The sequence below is a fragment of the Sander lucioperca genome, chromosome 4 (assembly GCF_008315115.2).
Source record: "Sander lucioperca isolate FBNREF2018 chromosome 4, SLUC_FBN_1.2, whole genome shotgun sequence".
In the NCBI taxonomy this organism is placed as follows: Eukaryota; Metazoa; Chordata; class Actinopteri; order Perciformes; family Percidae; genus Sander; species Sander lucioperca.
This window is the reverse complement of record NC_050176.1, coordinates 14,001,805-14,020,193: the sequence shown is the minus strand read 5'-3', so window position 1 is coordinate 14,020,193 and position 18,389 is coordinate 14,001,805. Positions and strand designations below refer to the sequence as shown.

The 18,389-nt window shown below is 40.5% G+C and overlaps 1 protein-coding gene and 1 long non-coding RNA gene across 2 annotated transcripts in view; one reads left to right on the top strand and one right to left on the bottom strand.

The window, feature by feature from the left end:
• The first annotated feature begins 1,114 nt into the window (after window positions 1-1,114).
• Window positions 1,115-15,658, top strand: LOC116042844. Its single transcript, XR_004103323.1, has 3 exons — window positions 1,115-1,125; window positions 15,188-15,198; window positions 15,594-15,658. It is a non-coding gene; the product is annotated as an uncharacterized LOC116042844 (long non-coding RNA).
• The window catches only part of LOC116042843 (xylosyltransferase 1-like), a 79,036-nt gene continuing 72,978 nt past the window's right edge, over window positions 12,332-18,389 (bottom strand). Inside the window, exon 11 of the mRNA XM_031289245.2 lies at window positions 12,332-14,626. Within this exon, the coding sequence (XP_031145105.1) occupies window positions 14,304-14,626 (323 nt within the window). The 3' untranslated portion in view covers window positions 12,332-14,303. The remainder of the gene's footprint in view (window positions 14,627-18,389) is intronic.

Genomic DNA, 18,389 nt, shown 5'->3' with positions numbered 1-18,389 from the left:
GAACAGGAATGTATTACACATGATTACAATAATACAGTACCAATACAATAATGAATGGCTACAACATGAACGCAAGAAACTTCTGCTCGTTTTCAGCCCAAAAGTGGATCAGCTGCCGGGTTTCCTCATGTTTCTTCCCTGTGTGATACAGGACGGTAAATGTAAAACACGTATCGATTTCTCCAAAGCAAGTAGTGTTATGCACTGATATCAAACGAAATAGGCTGCTAATGGAGTTTAGTTAACACTGTAGACATGCATGGAGTCCATTCAAGGCAGAGAAATGCGGGACAGTTGTGCAAATAAGCATTGTAACGTTAGCGTTAGCGTTAGTGTAGCAAACTAGCGATTTTAAAAACGTTTCAATTGCAAACATGGTTGCAAATATATATGTATGGGACTGCGTAGAGCACAAAACAAGACTTTCGTAATTTTTAAATCAATTCTTTAAGCCGAAAATACTTACATTTATGGGTCTCTCTGGTCAATCTGGTCGCCATTGTTGCCGGCTGCGCAGTGTATTCTGGGTACCCCTTGCTTTCAAGTAAGCTCGTGACTTTGCTTAAAACTAAGGGGTATCTAACCCTTCCCCTTAGCCCTACCCCTTGATCAAAACGAGAATTGGGATAGTCCTTACTCTCACGTGAACGCGCAAAACTAAGGGTAAGGGGTAATGAGAAATGAGATGCAGCCTAACTCTGTGACCCAAATACATGAGCAAGAAAACCTGGTAAGTCCATATTGAAACGACACTGGCGGGAACGACTAAACAGCAAATGCTACACGAACAATAGGCTAACCCATTAGCTCAAGTTACTGTAGCCGGAACAGGAATAGCAGTGATTAGCTTGGTAAACAACTATAACCTAATAATCATTGCGCTGCAATAATGAGCTGCTACACATTGACTTTTTTTATTTTACCAATGTCCAGGAGCCACTGACAGATAAAACACAGTAGAAAATAATAGCATGTAGCTAAATCGGAAAAATAACAAGTAGACATGACGCCATTACGGGACATGCGAGGTTACCGTTACTTCAGTTCAAGTTCACTTTTAACTTAATTAGCAACACATTAGCGTGCCGATATCATCTTGCTTATGACTAGGATCATCTTATAAATGTCTGTATTGTTTTATGTGGTAGAAACTAACCTGTAACAGCAGGAAAAAGTACACAGAAAGAAATGAGACAGGACGACGTGTTGTTCTTTCTCCATTCAACTGGATTATGAACTCACGTACGGCAGTCACAAAGTGTACCGGATGCTGTGGAAAGCTATTACTGCCACCTACTGGCACAATATGGAATAGCATGTCCTTATTTTTCTCATTACTTTTAAATTATCAACCTATAAATTAAGGTACCCAAAAATATGAAAACCCATCTTCAAAGCAAAACAATAAACTATTAAAAAAACAAATATACCTTTGTATCACAAAACCCTTTTTATGTGTATCACACAAGCATCCAGAGCTAAATAATTGATCACAACTTAAAAATGAAATCAGTTGAAATTCTATCATCATCGTTCTTTCTTTAACCTCCCTCGCTGCTGCTGCATGGGGGTTGTATTGATTTCCAAATGAATAATTGAGAAAGTCGGCTTAACTGCCCTTTTGAAATCTCCCTGGCCTCCTCTTTGATTCACTTTGCCTCCCTCCCGCTCGTCTTTCTCCCCTCATGATCTAAGTCTTTCCCTTATCGTTCCATCTCCTCCTTTCTCACCTACTTCTCTTGTACCCTTTTCTCTCTCCTCTTCTGACCTTCCCCTCCCCTCCCCTCCCCTCCTTTCCCCTTTCCCATCTCTCTTTTCTCTCCTCTTCTCTTGTGCACTGCTGATGTGGATCCTGTTCTGTGACGGGTTGTTCAGGAGGGAATGGGTTGTTCGCATGGCTGGCCAGCCGGCCTCTGAGTATCATCCGTCAGCAAGACACGCTGTTGTTTTAGAGTTCTGCTGGGAGCTGTCTCCTTGTCACTGTCTCTTTCACACACACACACACACACACACACACACACACACACACACACACACACACACACACACACACACACACACACACACCTCTCCTGTCTCTCTCTGTCTCCGTCTCCTTCTCAGTCTCCCTCCTGACTTATTTCCACTGTACATCTTAACTCGAACACAAAGCTGATCAGCATTTTAAAATCGACCCCAGGCTCTTTGCTCTGAGTGAATCGATGGCTGAGTTAGACTTGGACTGAATAATCCTAATGTGTTAATTCAACAGAGTGGGCTTGGGAAAATGTCTGATTTGTTTTAGAATAAAGCCTGTTAAAAACAACTTCCTCTTGTCTTTTTCCTGTACAGTTGTTTCAGTTTAATAAGAGGCACATTTTTTTTACAGGTGTATTGAATTTCAATTTTAAAGTATATTTTTGTATTGTTTGGTGTTATCTACAGTAAGCATAGACACAACCTCCTTTTCTCAGTTTGATTAGTTTGAACATTGTCATATTATATCCAATTGGGCATTGGACAGAGGTCTCACCCTTTACAATAATGTACATGAAGTCTTGATTTAGGACAAAATCAGATCAAATCAAATACACTAAATAATAAATATCCAACAAGTATACAAGTAACATTTAACAAGTAAATCGTCATGGTCGGTGCTAAGCGCCAGACGGAGCCACGGTGCCCCTGCAAAATAGTCTCAGGAAGGAACTTGTTTTAGTGGAACATGTGTCCGTTCAAAGGTTGTTTTAGTCATGCAACAGAAAACTCAGATTAGTTAGCAGTTAACCATAGTCCTCATAAATTGACCAGAGTTTAAAATTACAACACAAAGAAAGCGGAAGGTAACGGTCATCCGGCTGAAAAGAGTAACATCCGGCGGAATTTCTGGAGGCACCGGAGCAATCCTGGAAGTGGAACATCGTGGATATTGACTAGTGCCTCCTAAAACCGTTACAAATGACCAATACAACAACTCTTGCAAACTCTGGTTTAGTTTAGTCAACTAAAACTACTTGGTCACGGTCGACATGAATGACAATTTTAGCATAATGGTAAATGCTGAAACATAAAGTCAGCAAACTGACTCAGTAATGTCAGTTACACAGCAATATCTATCTAAAGTTTGCTAACACTAGCTACCAAAAGCTATACTGGTCTAATCTACGAGACCAAGTAGCTATAGCAGTAAACCCATTCAGTACAAAATTGAATTAATTAAACTTAAATTAAATTAAACATTTTTAAGAAGAAGAAAAATTACTCAAAAAAACCCAACAAATTCTCACTGGATTAAATTACTTTCCATTTGTGTAGCTCAACTAAAGTATCATCCCACCAAACATTAGAAGTAGCTTTGGCTGAGAATAAACCATTTAGTTTATGCACACACACCTAATTAAATTATCAAAAACATGTTAATCATCATATTTAAAGCACAAATGTGTCCCAAGAATTAGGATGGAGAAAGTGTTACGTTACCCAAGTATATAAACTAGCTGGCATGTGACTAGCCACTAAGCTAGCAAACTTGGCTAATAAACTCCAATAGTTTTACTTGTTTGAAACTGTGAAGTCATTACTTACGTATTAATGGAGTTTCAGTTTTATATGGAAATATTCCCCAGCATGGTAATTTTTTCCCAGCCTGGAAATAACCCAAATGTAACAGTTCCTAAATGTTAAGGACAGCATGATATTACATAATATCCTGCATTATATATCTGTCTGTCAGCACTGTCCAGAGACAGACTTATTCCTGTCATATGGCATGCACAAAAAAATCATGCTACAGCTTGCCATCACTGGTGTGTAAAGTAGTAACTGTACTATGAGACCTACCATCACCAACAATCTATTGGTTGGAAAACATGTGATCTTCTATCAACAAGATAGAAGATCAATGTGAAAGAAAAATACTGTTCCTTTTTTTCCTTGAGATTTAAGGTGGTACAAGCTGGTCTCTTTGGGCTACTGTAAATATATACAGAGACAATGTGTGGTCTACACAAGTGTGTGTACGGGTCAAATTTCCAGCCCAGTTGAACTTCCTAGGACACCTGGGGCATATTCTGGTTGAAGGATGGGTAAACAAGGGGGATGAAACTGCCAGATTTGTGTTTTTATGCCGGATTCCCCTACTGTTTCATGATTTGGGTCCAGACTTTGAAATGTACAGTCTGACTAGCACTGAACCAGAATGACAGGTTCTTGTATTTCTTCAAAGGAAATATGTCTCTTTGTCCAAGATCTATAAACCTTCTCCACTGTTGTTTTTATTTTTATTTTATTTCTTTAAATTTCATGTCTGCTTGATGCACGGCATATCTCTGCGGATGCTTTCCATTCTTCTCCTCCATACATACATTTATGAACCTGTGTGTGAACTCACATTAATCTCAGCTGGATTTCCTCACCTGTGGTCATGTATTTTCCGTGAGAGTAAAAGCTTGTCTCTACCACTCACTCACACACACACCTTGTACCAGCAGGTGTATAAGTGGAGACTCTACGAATGCTTTCCCCCAACCTCTCTGATCATGCAGCCTTGGCCCACGTACTTCTGGTGTTGTTATCCGTCAGATTGCTGATGTTTTCAAACCTTTCCTCACGTAACACTGGCACCCACCTGTCACCACTCACTGCTGCTCCCACAGCGTCTAGCACCAAGCCCTGCTACATTTCCTGCTTGCTCGCTCTCTTTGTCGTTGTCAGTGAGCTGTTGATAAAATATTTAATATTTAGCACCCACTCCAGCTCACAAGCGTACACTACCTTTCTTCTCCCTGGCTGGAAATATATTGACCCGGCAGTATAAGTTGGAGCTGTGCAGCATGGCGGTGCTTCAAAACGGATTTGACTGTTAAGGATCTTTTTGTAGTGTTTTCTAACGGATGTGCGGCTAAGAGCGTGCTGCGCTGCATGGAGCAGCAGGGGCGTGTTGGCCCTAGAAAATGATGTCATTATTCTGTCCACTAGAGAAGAGATAGGAGAGATAAGTGTCATTACCAGACAGCTGGTGATCAAAGTCTAACCATTTCCATCTCGTTTAAATCTTTTAGTGGCTGGTGATAGTGGTTTCAAATGGTAGTTTCCCCAACCCACAGTTTCAGATCGATTCTCATCTCAGCTTGAGTGTTTCACTGGCCACAGTGTAGATTTTTTAAAAGTCGCAAGGAAACAACATTTTCAGTGGTGCTGATGAATGTTGCAAGTAGGAATTGTTCAAAAGGGCATAATAGTGGGGTTGGACCATAACAAACACGCAGGAAGAAAATCAGTGAAGCTGATCGCATATTCAGTGTAGCTGATGAAAGAATAAATAGCCTTGAGCTCTCACAAATTCTTTAAACTGAATAGATTTCATCCTCTTGGATGCATCAATAGTGTCATAGGTAAAGGAACCCAAGTTTGGGGGCGTTCAGGGAAAAATGTAGCCTAGAAATCTAGACACACCCTAGCGACAGCAAATGTAATTTGCAGCCAGGGTCAGTCTAGCAACTCTCCGTTGGCTTGCGAGCTGGAAAAACCAAACACATTGTGTATAGAGTCGGTGGGTGGGCTTAACATAATGACGGCAGAGTTGCGATCACAGTCAATGGTTGCAACGGTTCCGCGTGAATTCCCTGTTACTTGAAAACAAAGAAGATGGCTGCTGCTGCTGGCGAACAGCGGTCTTTCGAATCAGCTTAGGCCGCAACTCTGGAAGACTTGGAGTTAAGCTTTTCTTTGAGAAACTAACAAAGAACAGCTCTGAAGTCATTCTTAAAAAAGGAAGATGTGTTCGGAGTTTTGCCGACCGGATACCGCAAAAGTTTAATCTATCAAATAACGTTGCTCTGGTTGGTTGTAGCGCTATCCTATTGCGTGCAGAGGGAATTTGAAAGACAACTGTTTATCCCGCCCCTCGGATTGAGCCCTGCCAATGGTGAGTTCCCACACCCAACATCTTGATGTGGGTCTGGCTTGTCAGGCTAGGAAAAATGCATTCGTCACTTTAAAAAGCTTTAGGGTGTTTGTGATTGAGGGAGGTTGTTAAAGACAGTGATGTGACTAAGGTGTGGCCTATATAACTTCAGTGCATGTGTCTGACTTTGATTGACTTAGTTGATTCTGAAGGTCTGAGGGCCGAAACTTCACCTAAATAAAATAGAGATATAAATAAAATAGAGCCGGGGGTCCAGCTAAGAACCAGAGCCTTGATCAAGAGAGCTAGAATAGTTTTAATATTAAGTCAGATCTGCATGTGCTGGTTAACAGTGGATTGACTCTTCTCGCCATCTGCGAGTTGGCAGGCCGACGGGCATCAGTGGCCAGATGGATCGGATTGACACCTGACTTGGCTGCCAGCTTCACGGTCAGACGGCCGCAAGTTTGACTGATAAAGTTTTCATTGTTTCCAAATGCAAAGTGGCTTTTCGAAGTCTGGACATCAAGCAAAGCACAATGTCTGTGATAGAGTTAGAATAATATCATTAAATATCAACTTCTCTGTTTTCTCTTCTCTGTTGCTTATACTATAATATATATCCTGAACTTTGCACATCCCTCAAATATATTTTTGTACATCCTGCACTAATCCATGCAGCCTCTTTTTTCTTTTTAATGTTATTTGTTATATGTATGTATTATTTGTTTCTGTATTCATTGTTTGTTTATTTCATATTAATGTTTAAATATGTTTATACGTATGCACCAAACCAAAGCAAATTCCTAGTAAGTGCTACTTAACTGGCAATAAATCTTTTCTAATTCTGATTCTGATTCTGATTCTGATGAAGTTATAACAATCAGCTCGATTTCATTTGACACACTAAACAACAATATTAAAGAAATGTTCTCCACATAAAACAATCATTTTCAGTTTCAGACATTGTCTCGTTTGAATGACCTTCATCTAGTTTTCCATAGATGGAGGAGGCTCCTAAGCATTAGCCACATAGTCTTTGTTTGAATATTGAAACTACAATTTCTTAATGTCATAAATCTTTGATATTTTGCATTCAGCGTACCATGAGGATGCTGGCTTGGTTTGAAGATAAGTGCCTGCAGAACAGTTTTGCCAGCTGGAATGTAAAACATCTTGATGCTCAGTATCTCAGAACTGCAGGCTACATAGCAAGAGGATGAGGGATGAAAGCTGAAATCAATTATCAAGTATCTCACTATTAGATGGGGGGGTTTAGTGACTTCAAATATAAGCTTATTACATTGAATTTAAGTAAACATTAGTGGAGAGAAGAGGAGTAATGTGCACATACCATGTATGATATTGTATATCACATTTATAATCTTTCATATAAGGCAAGTATACAGTATGATGGAGAGAAGCAGAAAGATGAGGGAAGGAAAGAAAATCAGAGGTAACAGAAGGATTTCTAAGAAAGAGGAGTGAGGAGACAGCATCACATAAAACCCAAATCTCCGTTGTTAATGAAACACACAATTATATCAAACAAAATAGCCTACTTTTTATGGTATTTGATGACAAAAATATTAGACCTATCATTTTACTAATTTGGAGAGAATCATAGTTTTCTTTTTTATGTAGAAATTATATTTTTTATATTCACAACAAATCAAATATGAACATTGAAATGCATCAGGGTACTAGTGCAGTAAGTAAAACCATACATCTTACACATCATCTGTAATATCAGTTAACAGTGGTGTAATACAATGAACAGGTTATCAAAAAGTAATTTTTCATTGTAAATATATTCAGTGGTGACAAACGTGGCTTCACCAGCTTTCGAGTGCAGATGGCCACAGCAGAGAGATGTCTATTATCACTGTTATTACAATCCTTCTCCGATTCAGGGGTGTTAATTAATCAGGCAGCATGTGTCATGAAGCTAGAGTTAAAAGCTGAAAATGATCATCAGGGTGTTTATCTGCCATTAATCCGAGTCATTTCCTCCCAACATCAGCAGGATAGCTTTTAGTGTTTCACATTGCAGTTGAGCAAAAATAATACCGCTCGTCCTGCCGCAGGTGAACAAGGTCGCACATTTTTCTTTTACAGCCGCCTTAACTGGCGCGCCCACACTTAAACGCAATGTATTTTTGCTTTTGTCACTTAAGGCCGTTTTATGCTTCTGCGTCAAATCAACAGCGTACCCCTGCAGACCCTGTCGGTACACGATCCGTTCTGCCTGCACGATCCGTTCTGCGCATGCGCAAGATAATACTGTTTTACCGAGGATACGACCTGCACGATCTGTTCCACGCTAGCCTATGGCTAGCCTCCACCGGGAAGCTAACATTAGTTTAGCTAACAGCTAATTCGGCTAACTGCTAGCTGACAGCTAGATTCAGTCTAAAATAACGTTAACTCAAACGTAATGGGAAAAGCAGGCTACAGCTAAATTAAGACTTCACAGTAATAACAATAAAGACAAGTATTGAGTAATTGTATTTTAAATGAGCACAAGCAAAGTAGAACTGACGTAACAGCTGTTATATATGTTAATGGTTATTTTCACGTTTTATTTTGAGGGTCTTTTAAAGTTATTACATGCTGTCTCAGCTAGCAGTTAGCCGAATTAGCTGTTAGCTAAACTAACGTTAGCTTGGTTGTCGACCGAAAGCGTGGAACAGATCGTGCAGTGTCGTAAATCCTCGTACAACAGCATAGACGCAGAGGGGTCTGTCGGTACACGATCCGTTCTGCCTGCACGATCCGTTCTGCGCATGCGCAAAATGTTCGCGCATGCGCAGAACGGATCGTGCAGGCAGAACGGATCGTGTACCGACAGACCCCTCTGCGTCTACGCCAGACCCTACGCCGTAGCCTGACGTGCACCTCTCGAAAAATGTAACTACACGTCGCAGCGACGCACGTCGCTCGGCCGTGGCTTAGTAGCGTTGCATTTCCCCCTACTCATTTCCTGGTTCTCCTTCTCCATAAACAACATGAAATCAAGGAGAGGGTTAACTGTTCCTGCTGAAGATGTCTCACCATGGTCAGAAAGCACAGGGGAGACACTTTGTTTCTCTCACTATGACTCTAGAGTCGGTACTCACTCCGAAGCTAATCGCCGTCACTCTCTCACTTTTCCCTCGCTCTATCACCCACTCCCCACACACACACACACACACACACACACACACACACACATATGCCGGCTCGACGCACACACCAGCGCACAAGTATAAACACCAGGGCACTTACGTAGGCTACGGCGAAAGCTCTGTGTGAAGCCTCCACAGAAGCATAAAGCTTTAGGGACCGTTTGGTATTTATGGAATGGACCACCGGAGGAAAATATGTATTCTTTGTTGAGGGGAGGGTCACCCAACATGTTTTAGTTTAAAAAAAAATTGTTTTTTAAACAATGAATTTTATAGATATCTTAAATAACACAAAACAACTAAATGGTGGTAGGTAATACATCTGATTTCATATACTGCTTTAGTAAAAAAAATATGACCTGGCTGGACATCTTGCCGTGCCAACCTTGCAGTAAAGGTTTCCTAAATGCCATGTATATAAATGTGATGTCAGCTTACTAATTGATTGCGGGTTTTGTGTAGATTTGGACTTCTATACGTTTATTCCACTTTGTTTAAACGGCGAAGTGGAGGCCTCGTTCACCTGTTTGGAGCTGGCTGGTGAATGTGACGCGCGTAGGCCTTGCTGGATACACTGTGACCCTTTTTGTGGATCTACTGATCGCTGTGGATTACTTTTTTTCGTGTCATTGGATTACGGCAAAATACAGATCTTTTTTCTCAACGTGTCTTAACGTTTTCTGGTGTGACTGCGCTTCGTTTCTGCGTTTGGAGAGGCATCTCAACAGACTGTAGGTCGAACACTCATTGTTCACTGTTACATTTTAGTTGAATTTAAGTGTCGGGGCATTCCGCCACCGTCTGTCTATTGCGTTCCATGACAGCCGTGCCGCGATTGGATTTCATAAGGGCGAATTGTTAAATTGTTACAATGTAATTTAAAATCTGCTTTAAAAATAAACATATATGTTTTGGAATATAATGTTCAGCTTCGGCAGCTTTATCTATGTGATAAAATATACAATGACTGAGGAAACCGTTTTAGCCTAAAGGTCCCAAAACTCCTCTGGTGGCCCCTTAAATAAATAACGAACAGTTCCTTAGTGACTCACTTACTTGCTTACTCAGGAAACACACGCACACGCACACGCACACGCACACGCACACGCACACACACACACACACACACACACACACACACACACACACACCAGAGCAAGTCAGGACTAATTAGACCGCCTGTCCCAAGTCTTATGGGACGGTAAATGAGATCTGTTGCCACTGTAGTGTTCCTTTGATCAAGAACTGTCAAACAATGTGTTGTGATAGAGAGCCTCTGGGACACACACACACACACACACACACACACACACACACACATTAAGATTCCTTTCTCTATTGACAGGTCTCTGCTATTGTTCTCAGAAGCTGTAATAAAAACAAGTGTAACTGCTCTTCATAGCTGTATTTATGGGTAATTAGAATGACTTTGGTTGCCCTGTTTATAGGAAGTCATCATTCATTTGAAATTCCCTGTGGCCGCATATTAGGGAGCTGTGTTATGAAGTGGGCGTCGGGTGAGAATCTCTGCGAGAGGACAATTGTTAAAGCTAATTTGGTGGAAAACATATGGGAGCAACTAGCTGTACCCACAGTTAACAATTCAACTACCTCAGTTTGACTGAGGGAAATACTTCAGGCATGAAGTGATGGGTAAAGCACAAAATGATTTCCAACTGTGAGGCGTATAGAGATTGGACTTCAGGGAACATCTCTAAAGTATTGAGTTTATAGTACAGAAAGTGAAAAGTGAAAAAAATATCTTCCTTTAAGCTGCTAAATGTTCATTATGTTCACCAGCTAGTTGCTTAGTCTGTCCGTTGTCTGCTGCTGAGCAGGGAGTGTACAGTGAGTTTTTTTGTTGTTGAAAACAGCTGCCTGCTACAACTGGAAACAATGAAAGCCGTAGAACTGAACCCAAACAGTAAAGTTGTGGGCTGTAAAAACCAAAACAATGAGCTGAAAGTTGCTAAAACGCTCTTTAAAGATGAGGGGAACAGCAGAGTTGGATGATAATTCTCTGTGGGATTGTCCCTATGAGCACTACTACTAACAACCACTTTGGCATTACACATAATTTGATCCATTGTTAATATAAACATTTTAATTAGTGCAGCTTTAATGTAAGTAAAATCACATTTTGCTAAGCCTGGCTTGTGTGTAAGCACTGGTATTTTCGAGACATACAATACAAGGAGTTGAAACAAATTAAAATCATAAAATAAGATTCAAGTTTAATGATTTGTGTGAGCAAATACACAATATACTGTCTTAAATGGATTATATTACCCAGTGAAATGGACTTGGACTATATTTGCAAAGCAACTTATATTTAATAAGCAATAGCAGAGTAATAGTGGAAAGATGCTTCAGCAGGCTTAATGTTTGAGCTGTTTTTCCATAGACTTTTATTTTCAAAAAGCAGTCAGAGAAAAGTAAGACAAGCCAGTCAAGTACAACAAAACAAATCCCTCAAAGGGAAGAAGAAAAAAAAAGAAAAGCTGATGAAGACAGAAGGCCTAATGATATATACAACAGCAGACATCTTTTTTGGTGTTGCAGTACCAGTGAATCACTCAACAAACTCATGGTATTCTTCACATAAGGTCAAAAACAAATAAAATAAAGGTTTTTCTTTTGATGGACAGAGAAGGTTCTAAAAGTCAGCTAAGGCACACAGAGCCTCCCCGGAACAAAATAACGGGGGAAACGTCAGTTCAGAGAAGTTTGTGCAACAGTTGCTCAACAATACATTCCAGCAAGAACAACAACAATCTGACATGTGATTTTCTCTGAGAGGCAAATAGGACACGGTTGTTGTCCAAAAACATTGAAAGAGGTTATGTACTTAGATCAATAAACACCATCAATTCATCAGTCATTTTACCACATCTGTATTTACATGTACAATACCTTTGAAACAATATTTCAATACAAAATACCTATGTACATCTTCGTCATTTGTTAATAATTTTGTTGCAAAATAGGACTTCCACATTGAGTTACATTTACTTAATTCACCTTTTTCCAAAACTGTCACTGAGCTTACATAATATTATGTATTGTGTGAAGTAGTTGTTCTGAGCACGGTGGTACGATAAGTTAAAAGGTGGCAGCAGAAAAAAAATAAAATTGTCCTCTACAACCCAACCTCCGAAACAGTGTAGATTTGAGTGGGAAGGAGTGATAGCAATTAACACATCCGACATAGAGGCAAGGTGAACTTGACATTTATGAACAGTAATGTCTCTTAATTAGCCGGTGCAGAACCACGCACTTGGCTCGTGTGGTGGCTAAACAATGTTGACAATCACAGATTGAGCTCCTAATTGGCTTCAGATGAAACTTATTTCAAAGTAAAACAAATATCTGAGCGTACCTCTTGTGGATGGGTGGATCATATTTGTGGATGGGTTGTGGTACAGAGCTTCCCTCAGTGTGATTAACTTGTCTCAAATGTCCAGGGATTGTCTTGATGGCAGAAAAGGTACTTTGATAGAGCTGATCTAATAAATTATGCATTTTGCAATCAAGACACGATATAATAGTCACTTGAAATTGTACAATATTGTCACAGCATGAAAATCACTACCACTCACTATCATTCTGAAACTGACAGGAACCATCAAACACCAAAAAAAGCACAGTTTCTCCTTCGATCCAGACGGTGTCCAATGTGTTCGGTTGTGAAAAGTGTTTTTGTTCACCTTCGCTGTTTGGTGAGGTTGTTAGCGGTAGCTGAACTCTGACCTCACAGGTCAGGGTGGCTTTCTCTTGTGATGCACTTGGTAAACAGCCATGTAAGAAACCAAGACAAGAAGATCTATTCAGACAGGACAACACTGACTAACACAGAGGTGCGGGCCATAAAAAGGTACAGTAAAAGTTTGGGGTGTTGGCCTTTGTAAATAAAGGCGGCTTTCTATACAAAAAAATATTTATCATGCTGCCAAGGCAGCGTCGCAGTTATTTAGTCACTGACTAAAAATATCAGTATTAATATAAACTTATAAATAAATAGTGACTCATGGACTCAACCCCCCCCCCCCCCCCCCTCTCATTCACACAACTTTTGAGACTTCTTGTATAATCATGTACTACATAAAATGTCATCGAAATGACTGAAAGAAAGTAAAAAAGATGACACTGAAAATGAGGATGAGTATTTTAAGGTCAGTTTGAGATAATTGTGTTTCAAGTTTGAGGCAGGTTGGTAAGAAAACCAAGACGCCCTCTGCCTTTAACTGTAAAAAAACATCTGGGTTTTTATTAAAAACAAACCTACACTATGTGGAGTCTTAAAATACTATTGTACAACAATCACAAATGAAGCATTTATGAATTTAGAACACTAAAATCTCTACATTAAATTTCTATTATAATCCAAATAGGTTTAATTATTCTGAGAAGGCCTCTGTATTTGCATTTCTCTATTTCCATATTTACGAAATGAGACTGCAGCAGATGGTTACAACAGTTCCACATCCTGATCAGGCACTGAACTAGAAGAAGTTGGGCTGCTGTTACTGATTTATTCTAATTTCTTTTAATCTGATTTACAAACTGAGCCACTGAACTATCAGAAACTCAAGATTTTCGAAGTAATTAGCTTTAATAATGCTAAAATATTTGTTCTCCATAAACGGGAAATTTGCTTTTAATAGTGCTGCATTTGAGTCGTATCAAAACAATCTTTTTTGACTGTTTGGGTATATCTGAACACTCAGATCTCATCAGATTTTGTTTATGTGTACTTGCACTTAAGGAGGAACATTTAATTCAGTATCAGGCTACCTCCTCGTGTATGTCTTACAGCTAAGGCCTTTTCGCAGCAGAACCTCGTCTGCTACCAGTGTCGCATGACCGCTGTGCCCCACGCAGGGCTTTAAAAGCTGACTTCATAATTCATTCAACGGCAAAATAAATGCTCGAAAATTGCAACGTTTGATCACAGTAAAACTCAGCCATGAGAAGAAAAATAAATACACTGAGAAACTGAAATAGCAAAGCCAGCATAATCCCCTAAAAGGAGGAACCCCGTGGGAGGATCTGAAAATCATTCGCCCCGTTTTCTGTCCAGACACCCTCACCAACCTCCCAAGGAAATCCACTTTTTCTTTTGTTTCCCTCTTCTCCCGAGACAGAGGAATAACACTTTTCCTTTCTCCACCTGCAGCAAACCCCTTAAATAAATAAAAATCAACAGTGAATCTCCTGTGCCGTGGCCTCCTGTCCAGCTGGAGGCCTCGCTGCTACCTGATGCGCCCGTTTGCGCGTGGGGTTCCCAGCTGGGATTTGGGGTCTGGGCTCAGGGAGCTCCAAGGGTTCTTAGGGCAGGCCTGCATGACAGGGCAGGCTGTAGGGCCCACGGCGCAGATGTCGGCAGCCTCCCACAACTCGCCCACCAGGCTGTCTAACCAATGCTCGAGCTCTGGGCCGGTCAGGGCCGCGTTCCTCTTGGCCTGCTCCACGTAACCCAGGCTGACAGGGATGTTGAGCACCGGGTTGAGGCCATGGAAACTCTGCTCCATGTAGCTGTTCTTCGTTGGCCCGTTGTGAAGCTTCAGAGCATCCTCTGGAGATACGTGGGAAGGAAGAAAGAGAGAACAGAGAAGGAGGTAGATGATGTGTGAAAAGTTGATAATAAGTGGTCAAGGGAGGGAATTGTATGGAAAGGAAGGGGAGAGATGGAAACAAGGGAGACATGAATGGTAAAATATCAAAGCAGAGGACATGATTTGCTTTATTATTTTGAAAAGCTTAGACTGGTTGCTAATTAACTTGGATTGAGTTTTACGACTGGACTCCCTAAATTCCATTCTTTGATGTGGTATGTTACGCCACTGCAATGCTGACTTTAAGGAAACGGTCAGACGCGCCCTCATTCTTTCTTCCCATGACGGTCAAACCCGGCAGGAAGACAGAAAACATAGACACAACTTCCCCTTGAAACACTGTCTCCACCCTGAGCTCCACTGGAGCTGTAAATTCCTCACTGGTACTCTAACTGGGGCGCTAGCCATCCTTTCTAAGCATGGCTGAGCACACATCAGTGCTTTTCATGCACTGGCGACAGAAAAGATGCATTCAGACATAAGGTGCTCCACCAGGCAAGTTGATGTCCATACCATGCCAGCTAGCTTTGTGGTAGCAGATAGTGTTACGGTATGAAGTCGTGCATCAGTGTAGAGTTCTGTGTGTGTGTGTGTGTGTGTGTGTGTGTGTGTGTGCATGAGTCTGCTGCTGCCAATGCGGGTGGAAGGCCTTGTCATAAAGTTTTACTGGCACTGCATGTACAGTAGGAGTGAAACCTGGTGCCAGACATGGCAGTAAATTAAAGGCGGGTGGATGGAACGGCTAAGACTAAAGCACACATTACAGCCCACAGTAAGCCAGGCATTCACGAGATTATTACATGATGACTATAAACTCCACTTAAAAAGTAGATAAGTCTATCTAATAATCTAACAATTATGTATCCTTAAATTATAAAATATATGTTTATGATTTAACCATACTTAAAGGTGCAGTAGGTAAGTAAGTCATATTTGCTTAAACTGATCCTATGTTCGAGTAGAACTACATGAAGCAGGTCATTAAAAAAAAATCTGGCTCCTCTGGCACCACCTACAGCCTGTAGTGCGATTTGCAAAAATCCACAGCTCCCTGTTCAGATACACCAATCAGGGCCACGGGGGGGGGGGGGGTCTAACTGCGTGTCAATCACTGCTCATGCACACGCATTCATTCTCCCTTGTGGGGGGAGGGGCTTAGGAGGCTTTAGCGGAAAGGGGGGAGGGACTGAGAAGTTGTCGATGTTCAAATTTTTTGGCTGAGTCCTGGATCTTCACAATCCTACCTACAGCACCTTTAATGTCAGCCATTTCTTATGGTGTTAATTAAAGAGTGTGGTCTAGACCTACTCTATCTGTTAGGTGTCTTGAGATAACTCTTGTTATGATTTCATACTATAAATAAAATTGAATTGAAATTGAATTAAAGGCCCAATCCTTAATCCAAATGTAAACCAAGGGTAGCCCAAACACCCATATATATGACTGGAGCCCGCTATCACTCCCTAATCCATTGGTATTGTAATACACAGTCTAACACAAGGCTAGAAAGCATCTAAAACATCACATGTTCTGATACAAAGTGTGACTATCACTTTTGCTGAACAGCAGCCACTGTGGCCACAAGTGGAAACAACAGCACATAGGAACATTGAAATTCCAATTATTTCTGGTGAGGATTGCTATGTTTTATTTTTGCGATAAAATTGTTTATCTGTTAAATGCTAAAACCTAGTGTAACAGTAGCACATAGAGATTAGAAGAGTCCTAAAGTCAGTGAACTGACTCAATAATGTCAACAATATCTATTTACCGTCTGCTAACATTAGCCACTATATACTATATACTGGTCATACCAGACCAAGTGAGGCTGTAGCAGGAATATTCTTCTATTGAATTGAATAAAGGTGCATTTCATTGTTTATGAATGCAACTTTTCATTTGTGAGGTAGATTGGGTTATTTCTTGCTTTAAGTATGCAATCACAGTAGTAAAACAGGCCTATATTTACTCCACTACTTTAATGATGATCAGAGTTAGTACTTTTGAGATTTAGTTTTTAAAAACCAAACCATGTTCACGGCATATTGGTCTACAGGAGACTAAGTGACACTCACAACAGTAAAATGCTGCTACACAGTAATCCAACATCACATATAGTAGTATAATAATCTCATTCTGCAACGAGCAGTCTGCATAATGAGTACTTTCCCTTTTGATACGAGTGAATTTACGTAGTTGGTAATACTTATGTACTTTTACTTCAAAAGTGTCAAGACTTAAGGAGGTGTTGATTCAGGGTATTTTGGGTTGGAGGCTGAATTGTGTTACTTCATGGTACGAGTGTTTCTATTTTTTAGTCCATACTGTACCATTTGAATCAATGAATCACAAACAAATCACCAGTGAATCCAGAACAACTGGCAACTGACCCTATCTGATGCTACTAATCTTACAACTGAGCTACAACACGATGCAAATAAATGTGTTACAGTGACACACCGTTAAATTAGTACCTGGCACATTTCTCCACACATCAATACATCAATAGGAAGCCAGAGCATCATTTTTTTTTCTTCTTTTTTTAAAGATAATTTTTTGGGCATTTTAGCCTTTAATAGACAGGACAGCTGTACACAGGAAAAGGGGGAGAGAGAGAGGGAAGACATGCAGCAAATGCCCGCAGGTCAAACTCGAACCCTGAGCCACTGCGTTGAGGATTGAGCCTCTGCATATGGGTGCCTGCTCTACCAAGTGAGCTACCCAGGTGCCCGGAAGCTAGAGCATAATTAACTTAAACAGCTGAAAACCCAGAGATGAATATTTAACTCGCACAACAGACCCTGAAAAGCCCCGCTGAGACTCAGGCCGAAGACAAAGCTGTAACTTTATTTGTCTCCATCATTATAACGGCTCAGTGAGATTATTAAAAGGAGAATGACACGATTATGCCGAAGCTAGCGTCTCAACTCTCCTGTGATTTCAGAGCAAACTGGCTGCTTACAGGCCGCAACAATGCTGTCTTGCCCCTTGTCCATGCTGGCTGATTGATTTAATTGTGTCATTGTTTTTGGAGGGCTAAGTGCGCTGTTGTTTAAAACTCTGTTAAGTGTGTATGAGCAGGTCGCTGGGTTATTATGGGTGACTTGATGACAAACTACCAGGCTCTGCAGAGGCCCAGAGGCTTGATTATAAAGGGCATAAATGCAAATACGAGGCTCTGTGTGGGTCTGCAGACATTTTAGAGCACCTAAACTAGCTATCGTTACTTCACAATGAATGCAAAGACACTCTGTGACACTATATTGGTCTGTCAAGCATAACCACTATGTGTATTCAAGCTCTGTAATTTCATTTTCTAACATCCTGTATTTGAACTACTGTTCTGCAGTAACGATTCAAAGCTAAAATGAGCTTGTCCATCATGCATTTATTATTAGTACAAGTAACTATGTATTCAACTCCACTCTGCAATAACTTCCTTTGTAATGCTTATAGTGCTGAGTTTGTGCTCAGACTGTTGTGGCTTGAACTGTTAACGATTTATGGTGCACGACAAAATATTAGTTCAGTTCAATTCAGTTCAATTTTATTTATATAGCTCGTTTAAAAACAATGATAGTTGACCAAAGTGCTTAACTAGCTAAAAAAAAAAAAAAGATTAGATACACTCCGGTGGAAGAAGTATGTAAGTAACAATACTGCACTGTACAAATACTCCATTACAAGTAAAGGTCCTGCATTACATTTTTTTACTTAAGTAAA